Here is a 17,777-nt window from a genome sequence, read left to right as displayed (position 1 = left end):
GGGTTTGCTTGGAGAACAAAGGGAGGACCCATTCTCTTTAGATACACAGAATGCCCTGGGCTGGAAGGCACCTTAAAGATCATGTAGTAACAGCTACCCTGTCATGGGGAGTGATGTCACCCATCAGCCCAGGTTGATCAGAGTTCCATCCAACCTGGCCTTGAACGTTATCTGATCCACTTGTTTCAGTGCTTCACCATCGTCACATTCTTAGTAATTTCTTCCTAATACCTAATCTAAACCTACTCTCTTCTCAGTTTAAAGTCATTCCTTCTTGTCCTTGTAAAAAGTCCCTTTCCATTTTTCTTTAGGCTGCTTTCACAGGCTGAAAAGACACAATGTGGTGACCTCAAAGATTTCTCATTTCCAGGCTGAAAAATCCCAGTTCTTTTAACTTTCCACATAATAGACATGTTCAAGCCCTCCAATCATCTTGGTGGCCTCCTCTGGACTCTCCCTAACAAGCTGATGTCCTTCTTACGCTGAGGATTCCAGAGCTGGGTGCAGCACTGCAGGTGGGGTCTCATGAAGGTACAACAGAGGGGCAGAATCCCCTCCCTGCCCTGCTGCCCACGGGGCTCTGGATGCAGCCCAGGACACGTTTGGCTCTCTGGGCTGTCAGTGCCATGGCTGGGGCATGTCCAGCCTCTCACCCACTGCACCCACAAGCCCTTCTGGGCAGGGCTGGGCTGGGGCTGTTCATGCCCAGCCTCTGCTGATACCTGGGACTGTCATGACACAGGCGCAGCACCAGCACTTGTTCTTGTTAAATCTCATCACATTCCCACAGGTCAACTTCTTGAGCTTGTCCAGATCAAATGTTGGAAAGCAGAAAATTATGGTAATTTAGAATTATGAAAAATTGCTTACTCTTTCCCAGTATTTACTAGTAGAACAAATTTTACATTATTTCTCATCTATATGAGAATTTTGTGCATAAATAAGCTATGTCCATATTAAGTGCTATTTTTCCCTTTCAGGTAAGTTTGAATCCACACATTCAGTGGGTTTAAAATAGAGTAAAACTAAATTTATACAAATAATATTTTGTTAGCAAATCTATCTCTTATTTTTATGGGTAAATTTATGCATAAAGAATTTCAGTACATTGAACAACTTTCTGCCATTCCCTCACATTAACAGCTATATTAGAAGTTCTGATGCTACATGTATGTCACATGTTGTTCAAAAGATAGCTGAGACTTCTGCTTGGCATGAAGCCAAGGAGACAAGATGCTAAAGCCCATTAACAGTGCATCATGACTGGGAATTAAACAATTTTTTGGAACAATAAACTGTCTAGAAAGAAAATGAGAAAAATAATAAAATTGGATCAGAGAGTTATATATATATTTTTAGTGCCTGGCAGCAGACTAGTAATAGACCATTTAAATGTGTACAGCAATATAATTGTCTTTTGTCAGATGCACAGTGCTGAAAAAGTCTGCAGACAGTGGAATATTCCCACTTTAGACAGTACAGTAATAATAGTAATAATAATAATCATAATCATAATAATAAACCAAATCAACCAACCAACCAACCAACTTAAAAACAGCAAAAAACCCAAACCCAAAACCTTAACCCCCTAAAACCTGACTAGACTTCACACAGCTCTTATCTTTATTTATCTAGCTGATATTCTCTGGAATGTGGAGATTTTCTAAAGGAATCAAAACCAAATGTTTCCAGGCTATCAATATCAATAATTACATAGCAAGCATTGCCAGGAGACTAGAATTCCCACACTAAAATCCCAACCTGAAAAGCTCAAAACATAACTACCCTAACAAACTCTGTGTAAATTAGGTAAAAAAATCTATTCTCTGCACAGCAAAGTTGCACAGTCCAGAAGGCGAATGCTTCAAGGCAGAACTACCTCTCTGTCAGTGGCTGCAGAAAGTATTCTGAAGTACAGATGGCCCATTAGTCAAGAATTTCATAGCAAGACTCAGGAATAAAATATTATTTTCTCGATAACAGAGTACAAAATGCATATAGAGTAACATTTAAGTTAGATTTTATGTTTCCTAAAACACTCAAGTCTTGAGAGGCTAGATTTTTTGATTGGAAAGTCCTGTGTTTAAATACCAAAAGGACTATATTTAGAAAACCAAGGGTGTTTAAGAAGTTTCAAGATCTTTTTTTGGCTTTCCCATTTAAGTTTAGCAACACTACAAACCTAATATTAATTAATTTTAGCTACCAACATGTTTGAGAAGTTTGTGGATGTAGAGGTAATGAACACAACTGAAGATCCTCCAAGTAAATACAAACAGAATGTCAGCTGATTATGGAAACGTTAATGGTAGTTTTTTGTTGTCCTCCTCGCCCACTAAAATGGTCTTACTGTTTACTTGTTAAGATATTTATATATATTTATACAGAATTTAAAGATAGAAAGCAAAAACTTCAAAGAAAAAAGAGAAAATAAACATAGCTTGTTTATCCCTCTTCATTCTTTCCCCTCTCCCCACCAGTCAAGTGCCTTTCCTGTGCTTACCTTGTTCTGATCTTTCAAATCCACCCAACTGGACAAGAACCATCTGCTGCAGCACCACAGCCCACAAGGCCAGGAATAGCATGGAGCACCACAGCATCACTTAGCCCACAGGCTGTTTTCTCACGACTGCTGAAAACATGTCCAACAGCCAGGTCATACTGCCTTCCATCTCCCACAGAACAGATTGCAGTGACTCAGGATCCTTCTGGGTCAGAAGTCCGCTGGGCCAACCTGCTGCTGCTGTACACAGAACTAATTCACCCTCTTACAGCCACTCCACCAAGCCTATTTTCAAATCATTTAAATGGGTTCTGGCAGACAGCTATGACAAATAACTGCCTTTTAGCAGCAGACTGAAATGAAGCTTTGGGACATTCAATGAAAACAGATGTGCAATTCAGTTTAACACTGGACAACTTGTTTTTCTTAACATGCTTTTTTCTAAATGATGCTTCACCAAACTACAGCAAGAGCTGTAGTGGTATCACATTTTCTCTGCGTTTCTTGAGGACTTCTTAGAAATATACCTGGGGTCATAACATCTTACTGTGTAAAAACACTGTTTATTTTAGTGATTTGACTAGTCTATTCTAAGTTAGTAAAGCATGTACACATTCATGTTAGTTGACTTCACAAGTTGACTATAAAAATGATACAGAGAAGTGGAGGGGTTACTGCCAGAGGCAGAAGAACTTTAAATAATACAAATTTAAAAACTCCATAGTAGAATAATTCAATGTATTAATTATAATGTATGATTCTTTTTGTTTCCTGACTACTATGTAGTAGAACTTATTCTGGCAACTAAAACATAGTAAGATAGATGTTTACATACTGGGCTTCCCTTACCTTTTCCTCATCCTCTCCCTAAACATGCAAACTAAGAAGACACAGAAATTAACCAAACTGCAATAAGTCCAAACAACTCCTAAAATAGTCTCAAACCATTTGCTTGAAAAAGATTCAGGTACCACCTGAAGTCAACAGAGGAACTCTCCTATCGGTACCTTATATGGAAGTAACTGAGACATGAAATCTTCATACAGAAAGACAGTTGTATTAAGCAAGATAAAAAGCATTGTCTTGCTGTTATTCTTCATCATTCACCACAACCTTACTCTGATAATAATACTGATAGCAGAATGAAAAATGCATTGAGACCCTCTGATATAAAGCAACATCATGACTACCTAATTAGTACCATAAATATTACATATTTTTCGAATTAAAAATATAAACATTAATTCCATAAAACTTTTGTATTATATTCAACCAAGTTTGAGATAAATGAAGTACAAGACCAGCGAAATGCCTTGTTTCTCTACTTTGAAAAACATTTTACAAGTCAATATAAAATTCTGGAACATCGCAGCAAGACTGATTTCAATACAGTATAGTAATAATGATAGCTTAATAATCAGTAAAAGGAGGCAAGAAAAAACCCTGAGGAAATTATTTCCCCAAACAATTGTGATGTCTGCAAAATGACAGAAGGAAGGTGATTGGTAACATCAAGACAAGCAATAAATCTAAACAGTCTGTGAAGTCACTGAGGTCTGCACACCTCCACTGTAAATTACAAATTACTTTCAGTAGTGCTTTTTCACTCCTGAAAGGTGTCCCAGCAGTTTCAAACAGAAAAGTACTTAAAAAGCCACTCACAACTTTGCTGGCTTCTTGTCAGAGCCTTTTGCTGTTGAAAGATGTTTCCTTAATAACTATAGCAAAGGCGATTTGTAGGAAAGATGAAGACTTTCCTAGCTTATCTGTACACAAATTTCAGGAAAGGTGGGAAAAGCTCTGCATCTGGGACAAATACTCCTTTCTGAGGAGAAACGCACAGTGGAAGTTGTACCTTCAGACAATGATGTTCTTTTAGCCACCCAAAGATCTGTGGCTCTTTATATGGCTCTTTACTGACAGCAGCCTTCTTCTTGCAAAGGTAAAAATTATCTGGCTAATGAAAAAAGCGTAATGAAAAAGTGTAACAAGATACCATGGGTCACAAAGAAAGAAACTTATAGGCAATGGGTTTAAAGCCAGAAGCAGCTGCAGCTGGTGCCTCCTTCTGCTTCTCCTACTGGAGAATCAGGGTGATACTTTGTCCACACCAGGAATACTGAGGCATGCAGAAAGGCAGAGCACAACTCAGCCAGCAGAGTGAAAACAGACACTAAAACAGCTACCCAAAAACTAAAACTGTTACCCAAGCAGTTACTTCAAGATACTGGCTTTCTCTATCTCCTGGCAGGTATCTCAAGCTCAAAGGAGCTCATTCTCTGTTTTAAAAGCCTTGATGCTTCAAAAGAAATATGGTGAAAAAGACTGCTGAGTCTCAGTAACTAGCACCAGTGCTGTGATAATGAAGGAAGAACTGTTCATAAACACCATGAACCCTGTGTTCTCCTGCTCCCTGTGAGGGCAACTAAAAGTTCAACTGCAACTATTCACATGTGAAGCTCTGCCAGGTTATGCTTGCTTACAGACTGCTCATGCAGCAGCAGTATGACTGAGTGCAAAAATCTTCCAGCTGAGAATAAGGAGTTCTTAAGAAAAAAGAGAGAAATGCCAAACTGAAGAGACTGGCCTTTTTTCTAATGGGAATATCCCCACAGAAATTCCTCCAAATCTAACATGCAAGATCATACTGTTCTTAACTAAGAGTTTGGGGGGCTCATTTAAATTATCTGCCCAAAAAAATAAAACCCAACAAAACACAGATAGATAGAAATAGAATACACAGAAAATAAATAGATACATAGAAAGTTCATTAAAAGAATTCTAGCTGTGAATTAACAAATTAACTATTGTAAAAAACTGATCTACAGAAATAAAGACCAGTACTTTTTATTAATTTCAAGATCCAGACATTTGTCGTTTGTTTTGTCAAACAAATATAGCACTTTCTAGAGTCAAAGTGCCTACTAAGTCTTTCATGGTCAACATTTACCATAGAAAAGGTCTCTCAAGCTGGGTATCAAAAGAAGGGAACTGAGAAAAAACACAAAAGGAGCCACTAAAAACCACTAGGTTTCACTGACCTATTTGGCATTAGACAAAAACAAAAAAGATAAAGGCAGTCAGATAGAGAAGCCTTCAATTACCACAACCACATGATTCTTTGTGCATGGCCTTGCACATCTTCCACACTGGATCCTATTCATTTCTTACAGGATCATCAGCAAATTAAACAGAATCAGGATTAAATACAACACTAAGTAAAATTTTCATATGCATTATAGATTTTAAGCACATGCTGAACTTCAAATATTTAAAATGCACCATTATTTTAGAAAAAGAATTGAAGATATAAAGATATATATATTGAAAACTTAAAAATAAGTCCTTCTTTAAGAGCTTTGCTGAATCAAGGATTAAACACTAATAAATATCATTAAAGGCTGATTCCTAAAAGAACCCTTGCTGAATCTTATTCTTTTGCCTTACCACCGAAGTATCTGCATGTGCTTCAGACTGCCTGATGGCCCATTTTTGGCTATCCACACTTGGTACTAAGCTCTGTGAAGCACATCTTTCACAAAGACACTGCAGAAGAATCTGTAGAAGGAAGTTTAATAGCCAACAATGTTAAGAGCACAATATCACGTGATTGACATTAATATTTCACCAATATGGAATGCCAAAAATAATCAGAAATTAATTTAGGCTCGATTTCTCAAATGAGATGCTTACAGTTACATTTCTAACCCAGATTTGAATGCTGACTTTGAATGTTGACACAGTTTTCAGATGCATTGAGAACTTGCAAAGCTCAGGTTTTCAGACCTTGAACATCATACTATTTGTTGAAGTACCTAAATATAAGTTATGTAACATAACTGCAGGTTAGTCTGACTGCTTCAAAATTTGATTGATGAGAATATTAAAATTGGTCATTACCTTATTCCAATGAAACAACCAACAAAGCACCCAAAATCATGTGGTGACATGGAACCACAGCAGTGTAGCTACATGAAACCAAATCATGGTAGCTAGAAAGCCACTTTCAAAAGTATTCTCTACAGCTAGTTTTCAACATGGAAACAGAAAGAAATAGCACTGATCTTTCTTGTACACAATTTTGAACCATTTTTTGGGAAGATGATTGTAAATCATTTGGGCAGAGAAAACATTTCCATAGATAGCCACAGCTGAAATGCATCCACTATGCAAAAAACTAAAAATAAAACAGAATTATGCATCAAAATAACGTGTTATCTATTACAAAGTGCAAAAAGAATGCAGCTCACATTGAACACAAACCATAGCATGCTCAAAAAGAAGGCCACACTATCTTACATGCCACCAACTGAAAATGTAAAATCAGTTACCACTTTAAAAAATTATTACACGAAAGTCACCTAGACATGAGTCCACACAGACTTCAGTTAATTTGGTCACTGCCGTTTGTTATTGATGAAAAAGATTAGCAGAGAAACAGAAACTTACAGAGGGAAATGTGCCTGAAGCATAAGCCCTCTCTCCCACATACCAACAAGATCCTATCTCATATTCTTACTGGAAGCCACACACACAGGGCAGAACCTTAGTACGAGTTCCAAAAAAGCAAATTAACTAACTGTTTCTCCAAATAAGTAATTGAAGAAACAGAAGAGAAAGAAGTAATTTCTAAGAAAGAGAGAAATTCTGTTCAATATGGCATCACTGGCCATTAAAATCACCTGCCAATAATCATCTATGCCTGACAAAGTATGATTCTGCAATCTAATGAAATTGCTGCAGGATGGCAGATGACATAAAGACAGCAATACTTCTCCCTTAAAAACAACAATAACAATGCAGCTGCAGTAACCATGTTCTCAGATGTTTTTTCTTTAAATTTATCTATACATTAGAAAACCCAAACTATTTCACTTTACTTTAGGAAAGAGAATGTTTTTCTCCTTCAAAATGCAAATACGCATCTATCTACATAAAAACAACTTCCCATGGAGCTGAGAGGGAAAATTCTCTCCCTCCTACAATTACTTTTTTCATCTCCAAATGTCATATTATGCATAACAGCAAGTTACACATATGTACAGAGTAATAAATGACTTCATACACTGTCACACAGACACATGGAATATTTGTAGTGGTCCTAATAAAATGCCATTTTTAGCCCACATACTTGAGCATTTACTTCACTTTCATCTGCCAAAAAATATAATTGGGTGAGTGTTTGATGCTTAGCACTATTTTTTGATTCTTATTTGTAACTGGAATTGCAAAACACTTAATTAGGAGAATATGTACCTTAAAACATAACTTATGGAGAAGCAATTTCAGTGTTTTCAATATATCTGTTTACTTTTACACAAGCCATACACAACATGTAACAAATGGATAAATCTCAGGGAAATTAGGCATCCAAAACCAAATATGACCTAACTGATCAGACTCACGTAGTTAAACATGACTGCATGTTGCAAATTTTTTTCCTCAGCTACTATTTTTGGTGTTTAAATTTCCATCAGTGCAACAATCCACCTACTCATTTAATGGGTCCTTTAAAAGAATTTCCCACATACAAAATACAACCAAACTATGAAGCTTTCTACCACAGAATGCTGTGGATGTCAGAAGCATAAATGCAGTCAACAATTAATTTGAGAAATCCATGGAAGCAGCATTCTTTCAGGTGGAAAGGTATGAATGCAACACTGCACAATTAGGAAGTACCTAAAGGTCATTTGAAACCAAGATAGGATGATGGGTGAAGCATCACTGTGTACCTATACTAGTATAATGATACTACAAGCCAACCATGGTCAGAAAGGGGCACTGAGAAAAATGATCCCTTGGTGTGACTCAATGCAGCAGTTTGAGCAAAGCTTTTATTTGAAACGCAATCTACTTCCATTCTGTATATCATATATTGATCTTTTACATATAAACTGAAATAAACATCAGAGTGATGAATTGTCTAGTGAAGCCAATGCACAGAGAACTGCATGAACCTGTTATTCACGCAGTCTGTATGTTCATACTTCACTAAGAAGAACTCTGTATACCTGTCTTTACATTGCTTGTAAATCAAAATACCCATATTGAATCTATATTAGGAAAAGTGTTAATAATAGTTTAAAACGAAAAATTATTTAGAACAATTTAAAAAATTAATTTCCAATATCAGAAGGCATCCTTGCCATAGTTTAAGTCCAAGATAGTATGTTTCTATTTTTAAAAAAGTATGGTCCATACTTTCTGAATACACAAAATTACACTGAAGTATCTAAGACAGTTACAGAAGTTTTTGGATGTGACAGCACATAAGAACATTCATTCCAAGAGCAGAAGACTCTAGAGTAGGGAAAATTTCTCTTACTCAATGGCATCATACATCATTTCCCTTAAGCAAGAAAATACAACAAAATTACCAATTTAATATTTGAATGCCATTGAAAAGCAACATTTATAAAATCAGATTCAAAAAACCCAATTAATTTTGAGCAGAACATTACGCTCAGAAAGTAGAAGGGAAGCACAGTTTTGATTAAAAACAAAATAGAACTCCTTTAAAAGAGAAAAAACTTAGCCAGAGCAATGTCAAAGCAAAATAATATAGCAAACGGTTTTGTAGGGCTACACTCCTCTTGTAATCTAATGTAAATAAGGAAAATTATCAGTTTAAGAAAAGAGAGCTGGAGACTTTGGTTTTTCAAATTTGATGAGGAAGAAAAAAAAACCTAAAATCCATGAAAGAATGGTATGGTATTAAGGTCTGGGGTTTTTTTAACAAGGGAACCAACCAACTGAATGCAATGAAATGAAAATTTAAAAACAGATAGGAAATCATTAGTAAAAATACTAATTCCTGAATACCAATTGCAGATTTCTATGAACATAGAATAGCTATAAAAAATTTCAAAATGAGTGTGAGACTGAACCATCAAAAGTGTAAAAGTCCCTGCATTTCAGGGGAGGATTGCAAGCTTGAGCCAATAGGGTGCAGCTCATTTATGAGCACTTTAGCAGAGAAGGAGGGAATATTCATCAGGTATAAACCACTGGTAATTAGGCTATATGATGCGCATGCCAGCTTTTAGGTTTCTATCACATAGCATTCTAGTTTATATTATTAACATCACTTTAGTAAAAACCAATAGCAATATATACTTTAACCTGGTACTCTGGATTGGTCTTGACTTTTAGAGGCTTTTTGAGTGCAGGATATCTGGCATTGTGTGAAAGGCCATAAATAGTTTTAAAATCACTCAAAACTACCACAATATATCCACAGATGAGCTACAAACTAAGTGGAGGAACTCATGCAGACAATACAACCTTGGCAGTCTGCAAAGCTTAGACCTCCCAAACTTCCTGGTTGTTTTTCCATTTGCTTTGGGTATATTAAAAAAAGAGGAAAATGCAACTTTTTAAAATTTACAGACTGCTATTAGGTATTAGCAGTCAGCCCTGGGTCAGTTATGGGAAGATTATTTTCACATGATGGATAACAGAAGCAAACTGAATTTTTGAAAAGCATGATGAGAGAATCTAGACTAAATCTTACCTTGTTTTCACCACCACCAAGCTTTAGAATTAAACAAATTATATGTATTAGGCATTAAAAAAAAAAAAAAAAATAAAAAAAAGTAAAGCCATGCAATTCTACATAGGACCTTAGTAGAGAGTCAGTGTGGGCCAAGAGGAAGTACTGGACTCCTCACCATGTTCCTTGACCACGTCCCCTGGGTTCTAGTTTTTTCTAGCTTTATTCGGAGTATGGGCATAAAATTTTAAGGGGACGGAGAAGCTCTGACTGATAGAGTTGCTCAGCAGCATGAGGGCAAGTATTGATGGGTTAATAGCTCTGCAACATTACCAAATTTTTTGCACACTAATTTTATACAGCAATAGAAGAAACCAAAAAGTCCAATTAAAATGAGCAAAACTCCAGTTATTATACAGTCTTAAAATGATGCTAAGAAGTCATACATCTTCCCTTACATATCTCCATGCCCTCAAAACTGTTCCAGCAGCATTTTCACATGGCTTTTTCAGCACAGCTTCAAATCACATATTTTGTGATTTACAAGCATTTTTCCCTTCAGAAGCACTTTTCCAAATCACACCATACATAGACACCTGCACAAAATAAGACCGTATTTTATTAGAAAATATACTTTTGAAATAAAAAGTTCAGTTACAAACCACTAGAAATTACCACCTTAGTTTTTCAAGAGCACTCTTTAGAGTATGGAATTACTGAGTACTCCATACTTTAAAATACTTGCTATTAATTCTGTAGATCCAACCATTGCTTAACACTGTCAAATGTTTTGGACAAATAAGTTTTGCATGGTTATCCTATTTTCAGTAGAGGCAACTAGAAACTTTATTTCTTTGTCTGTACCATGTAGGTAATACTTTGATGGACCTTTTAGATGGCAAAATTACTTACATTCCTCATATTATTTGAATACTCAAAGCCTTATAAACTTCTCATCAGAACCTAAGAAGAACAGTGGTACAATATAAAAAAAACCCTTAAATGTATAGTCTTCAGCTGACCAGAACAGCTTTTCATGTACTAGAAGGAGATAGTGGCATGTTTCAGCAATCTCCTTTCTAAAGACTTAGTATCACCACGAAGCATATGGCTAAGGATCAATGCAATGAGATCAGACTGTTCATTGAGTTACAAAGAGACCCCATTCATCTTTGATTTTGGAAGGCAGTTAGGTAGGCTGTATTTTCACATTAACAACTGCAGAGCACTCCAAAATCCTGGCATGGCCAATGACATGGAAGTTTCACGTCCTTTGACTTATTATCCTTCAGTACATATAAATTAGTGTGTGTAGATTGAATCCATTCACTACAACTAAAGTAGATAATGCAAAATAATTTTCACTGACAGATTTTTTCTTCACCTGTTTTTTTAAAATATAATTTACAAATCATGATTTTGTTCAGCATATATATATATTCACAGACATCCTCCATTCATCCATTTGGCAGAAATTGAGACAAGAAGCAGCTGAATAAGTTCTACAATACACTTGCATATTACATCCCTACATTCAACACGTAAACTTATATCTAATAATAAATACTGAATAAGAATAGAATGAGTGAATCTGTGTAAATGATAAATTTGATCACAAAGCACAAAAGCTGTAGTGAAGGTCACAGCAAAGTGCTTTCATTACTCAGTTTCTGTTATACATGGATAGGATCTGACCTTTCCTTCAAACTGCCCAACAGTTTTAAGTTTGTCTGGTCAAATAATTTCACTGCAGTTGCCTTCTGAAACTACAGAACGAACTATTCGTAAGTATATTGCAATGATTTTTATTCAATCCATTTTATTTATGGATTTAAAAGTCAAACTGGGAAGAATAAAAGTATGAAAAACCACACTCATGAAAAAGAAACTTCAGCATGGTGTCCCATGTAATCTAGGGAATTGACACACAGCATATTACTGCACCATTTTTTCCAACAGATTTAAACATCAAAATACCTTCCTTTGCAATTTATACAAAGGCCAGACACAGGGAAAAATGCACAAAGTGTGACATTAGCCATACTGAAGTTATTAATGGAATAAATGCAGCAGTCAAAGACCCTCTGAAGATAAAAGCATCACTCTCTCCCATCTCTGGAACTCTGCCCAAATCACAGCCGTATTTTCATATTTGTCAGCCTTTTTTCCCCTGCAATGAAAGAGTTTCCTTCATAATAGTAAATAAAAATTAAGTGTTTCTTCAGTGCTTCAAAGCAAAATGGTTTCAGTATGATGCAGACAGTACAGTGTTCATCTTTCCAAGGAAAGATTTATTGCTTCAATTTAAATTTAACATTTTGTATTGCTTCAGGGTTAAAAATACTGGGACATGTAATCATGCAGAAATCTATTTCTTACAAGCGACTTGGTTGCTTTTTGTGATATCTAGCTTTATGTTTGAGAAGGGTCACGTTTTCTCATTAATACTCTGAGGAAGAGGCTTTCTTATGTAAACATATGTGCTGTAAAACTAAGTCTTGCATAGTCAACAGTAAAATAATCTCAAAAATTTCAGTATAGAATGTTAACTAGACTTGGCCTTGAAATTCTTTCTGCAGGAAAAGTAACTGTGCTAGAAAGAACAGTTACGTCAATCTCTGATTTGACAGACTGACAGTTATATCAGTTATGACAATTTCTGGTCTTACAGACAATCCACAGTTTCTGTACAGATCACAGCTATTATTGTTTGAACTAGAACCAAACTTTAGAGCAAGATATCTGGTCTAGTTTTAAAAATTTCAGATGATTTGACATAGGAAAAAGCCACTGTGGAGAAAAGAATTATGTTTCCAAGTATCATGCTGACAGTTCACCCTGGCCCAAGACAAATTCAAGACAGTTTACATCCCCTGAGAACTTATTTATGTCATTTTGTGCTTGCTGAAGGCTAAGTGGGTATGAACTATGATTGTAAATGAGTTGACCTGTTGTAAGTCCATATCACACTGTCATTCCTCCCACCCCCACCAAGCACTTCCTGCAGCATGCAAAATTATTTCTGTATGTAACTCCCTCACATATAAGATCCCATTTATTCAAAATCTCTCACGTGTTCACTTACAAACGACAGTAGTTTCTGGTTAATTTATTTATTACACGAGACACAAATTCTTTTTTTAATTAATAGTAAATTATTTTGTTGTATCTCAAATCAGATATTCTTAACACTTAACTCTGAAAAACAGGCTCCAGATCTCCTAGAAATGGGGACAAAAACCATCAGGAAGTATTTTGACCTATAGAGATGATGACTTTTTCAATTTAATGAGGAATTGTAGTTTCAGTCTTTGGTTTACTGTTACCATTGCTCAAGAAAGTCCTGTTGTCTTAAGGTAAAGCATCAGGGAGAACACAGAAATGCCAATGTTACAAACCACAGATCACTTTGTCTGTGCAATGTTTCATCTTATCATGATTGCACATGAAGTTAAATAATATTCTTAAGTGGCACAGTTCATTTTCTAATTAAGTTCTCCAATTAAAAAAAAAAAAAAGAGAGAAAAAAAAGTTGTGGATAGATGGGGTAGACCTTTAAATGTTTTTTTTGATTCCTTTTCTCCATACTGTAACAGTGAGCTATTTTCTGCCCTCCCACTCTCACCCAGAAGCAATGTCTGCTTGTCACTTAGATAGCTGCTCACGAAAGATATAAGTAGTAACAAGTTGTTGATTTCAATATTTAATTTATTGCCAAGACTAGAAGCAATAAGCAAAAATCTGTTTGACTACAAGCAGTCAGCAAACTAAATATCACCACAAACAAGCCCGTATCCTTTAAGTGTAACTTAACCACACCTTATAGCTCTTCTCCTTTATGGGGAAGGTGTGTCCAATGAAGCTGGAGTGTCTCTACACTGTCCTGGATATATAGTCTCTTAACATAATGCAATCAAACTGTTTCTTGCTTGCTACACCTATAATTCTTTTAATTATTAGTAAATTTGTTGTCGTACTTTGACTGAGGCTGTGCAAAGCAGCATACACACATGCTTACATCTAGCACATGTTTTTTGGGGACCTGCAGTCTGACTCTCAAGTACAAAGGTGAAGACACTTTTCAGGTTTAAGAAGATTTGCAGAACATAATCTGGATGTGTTATAACAGGACACGAAGGACACATATAATGGATTACTGTTATGTATCTCTTTCAATGTGTGAAGGAAAAGCAATGTCAACTACCCTCATAAGCTAAGAGGATTTACATTTACAAGTAATTTATTCCTTTATATTTTCTTTCCAAGTCATAAGCAAAAAATTACATTTTTAAACTACCATTTTTTTCATGTTTTCCAAAAGTTGTATCAGGTAATGCAAGTTATTTTTTATCTGAGTCCAGCTGACATTTATTGAATGTTCAAACACTTTTTGTTAGATATCTATGTCATACTAAATGTTCAATTTGGTAATAAGAACAAATTTCCTGAGATGAGGTTCCATTCAAGCACACTGTACAGATCACAATAACACATTAAATAAAAGCTGTTTTTAAAAGTTCCTGGACTGAAGCTAATATTTTTAATTTTATTTGCAAAATAGATACATGAAAAAATATGAATATGAGTAAATGGGTAAACCAAATTTTTCAATTGGTATAAATTTCCTGCATATCCAGAATGAAGGCAGATTCAGCATTACTAATGTTGTACAAGTCATAGTGAGCATGTAGAAAAATAAATCCGAAGTCCACAAAATCTCTACAAGCTCTTCTAATTCCTGCAATAAACTTAGAAAGATAAAAATAGGGGCAATGAGAAAACTGCATTGCAATATTGATGGAGCATTGCCAGTTGCTGTTCTCATTTAAATGGGGATCTTTTTTTTGAGCTCCCCTGTTGCTCACTGCTAGAACAAACTGCCTAGACAAGTACCAAGCCTTCAGGTGTTCCATGGGCCAAAGTCAATATTTTAAATACCTCTCCAAGAACACCACCGGCATTATTAACTTATGATTTTATCACGAGTATCAGGATATTTGTTGATTTTTTTTTCCCCACATCCCAGCTTCCAGAGCCACGCAGTGACAAGAAAACCCCACTTGCTGAATTAAATGAAAACTGTTGTTGGAGATACAGACATTTAATAGGCAGCCTACCATGTTCTTTACCAGCTTTGGGTTATGAAGGTAGGTTAAAATGTAGTTCAATAAAATTCATGTTGCAAACATCTAATCACAAGCAGACAGAAGTCTGCACTACAGTGCTCCACGCTCAGTCTTCTATAAAAATACAGATGGAAAAATGTTTTTTTTGGCCATTGATTTACTTGAGCATTGCCAACATCTAGAAATCTAGCAGGATTTGTAGCTCATGAATACTTCCACCAAATTTTCTGGTAGTTTCCCTTAAACTAGAACCAGTATTTTCTTTCTTTTCTTTTGACTGAGCTTCTGCCAACCAACTTACTTTTGTGCATCAACCAGTCCTCCAAAATACAGTGACAGACTGCCGAGACCATCTTAAAAGCGTAAAGCTCATGTTGATAGGACTGTGACAGCAACAAGCCTGTAGCTCTCTATCCCTATTGGATTTTGATGCCAGGAGAGTTCCTCTAAGAGTGAAGAACTTCTTCAAACTCCCTGGGGGAATGTTTTGCAGGAAAGGAACGCTTGAAATTTGATTTGTCCACTGAATGAACAGCACTAAAAGCCTGTTCGACTGCTAAAACAAATACATGTTTTAGCACATGTTTAGCACATTACAGCACAGCCAAGTAACTTTACTTTATAAATCATATCGTTTTCATTTCCTGAATTCATAACCACAGTGATGCAATAACAGAAACTTTTGCATGTTTATAAGTTAGATGACCTACAATCATTCCCTACAGTAAGCACTAGTAATTTCTGACTATTAAAATAATGATTATATTCTCTTGCTTTGGTTTGCTTAACATTCTAAGGTGAGTTTTCTATTTCACAAACTGTATTATATTGGCAACAAGATTTCTGACCTTAGCCAACAGTATCGGATGTGATTAATTTCTAACATTCTTTTTGAAAGTCAAAATAAACATCCACTCAGTTTTCTTTGTTTGCCATCTCAATATCCTAAGCTGGCTGGCCTTCTCACATATTCATGTTGGTTGTCCCTAATTAGCTTTTTATTCTTTTAAAAATGTTTGAATTACATCCAGTTAGATGGATTAGTTAGTAGTTTCAACTCACTTTCATCTAACATCAATCCCCAACTGTTGCATTTCATTTAAATAACAATACCACATTATATTTTCAATTAAACTGTCAATTAAAATAGTCTGTTAAGACTTAAAACAAAAGTTATTGATGTGGCAAATAATCATGAGAAAAATAAAGATACTTTTTACCCAAGTCTATATACAAAGTAATGTATTATAGAATCAGATCTTAAAACACCACCACATCTGATCAAGAAAGTTAACACATACCATTTTAGAATATTTAGAGGAATTGCTTTAGGATATTATTTTGTAACTCTTCTTTCTTAAATTAGCCTCCATCTCAATATCTTGGGCTGCTTAGAGGCAAAAGTTTATTTGTTCTCTCAGCTTCTGCCCTAGATTCCTCACCTATGTAATTAACAAAACTGCTGAAAAGATACCTTGCAGATTTTCTGAGAGTTCTGAAGGAGAACAAACCTGTACTTTCATAGAGTAATGCACAAAGTAGTCATGCAAGGTTGGATTCTACTTTTCACACTTCTAACTAATATTCAGGCATCAGCTTCACACCTTCAGTGTAGTAGCTGCTTTCCAGGCATTTGAGAAGGCAGCCTGTTATGTTTCAGAGAGCAAATCAAACTAGATGTGCCATTAAAGCAAAATAACCATAGAATAGCTTGCTGGAAGTAACAACCACGCTATGACACTCAACAGATGAGACGCAATGAAGAAATTCTGTCTATACAATCTGCTTCATCCATTTCTTTTCATAATTAACTTTAATCTTTGCATCCTATGTCTCATTCTTAATTTGTTTAATTGGCTGAAGTCTAGAATGGCCTCCAGCTGTCTAGACCACAGAACAAAGAATGCAACCCTGCACTAGCTCAAAGTACGGTGCCTCAAGTTTTGCTCCTGGAGATTTACGTGAGCAGTTATTCACCCTGCTTTCTAGTTTGTCTTTGCAAGGTACTTCCTGTTCTACTTGTTTTAATTGCCTACCTGTAATTCTACCAAAGCATTATCTGACTACCAGTGTATTTACCATAAATATACATCTGTTTCACAAACAATTGAAGTTTTCCTTGGTGTAGATTTCCATCATTCTTTTCATTCATTCACTTATAAGGTATATTTTATGTCCTTCCATGATGTCAATTATATTATTGTGTATATTTGCTTCAGTACAATCTTTATCTTTCTTTCTCTCCTTCTCTGCCATGTCATAATTTTCCTTTATTATGGGTGCATGACCCTATGGCTTAGGAGTAGAAGATTTCTGCATGTTTCATTAACTTTCCCATAAACTAGGTCTGCTTGAAGTGTTACGTGTTACATTTACTACTCTGTAGCACTTCAGTAGTTATTTAAATTTTACAACTAAGAACAATGTGATTTTAAAGCACCCATAGTTATATATTCTGATTTTTTCAAGCAAAACACAGTTTACTATAGGTCCTAAAGAGTTTCATTCATTCATTTTTCTATTTTATGACATAGAAGATACAATTGGGCTGTGTACCTGTGTCTTGGGGTGATACACCAATATTCTCACAGCTTCATTTCACCATTTACATCAACAAATCGTCCCTTTGAAATGCCAATCCCTGAACACTTTA

The 17,777-nt window shown here is 35.6% G+C and overlaps 1 protein-coding gene across 5 annotated transcripts in view; it reads right to left on the bottom strand.

Moving 5' to 3' along the window:
* The window catches only part of ARL15 (ARF like GTPase 15), a 219,115-nt gene that overhangs the window by 22,756 nt on the left and 178,582 nt on the right, over positions 1-17,777 (bottom strand). For 3 of the 5 annotated variants that reach the window (XM_079330427.1, XM_079330429.1, XM_079330428.1), the window contains one exon: positions 5,951-6,061. The exons of the other annotated variants lie outside the window; for them this stretch is intronic. In XM_079330427.1, coding sequence (XP_079186553.1) covers positions 5,951-6,061 — 111 coding nt within the window. The remainder of the gene's footprint in view (positions 1-5,950; positions 6,062-17,777) is intronic. 5 annotated transcript variants of the gene reach the window in all.

This window comes from Erithacus rubecula (assembly GCF_903797595.1).
Source record: "Erithacus rubecula genome assembly, chromosome: Z".
In the NCBI taxonomy this organism is placed as follows: Eukaryota; Metazoa; Chordata; class Aves; order Passeriformes; family Muscicapidae; genus Erithacus; species Erithacus rubecula.
Note: the sequence above shows the minus strand (reverse complement) of the source record. Positions and strands in the feature narration are given on the sequence as shown.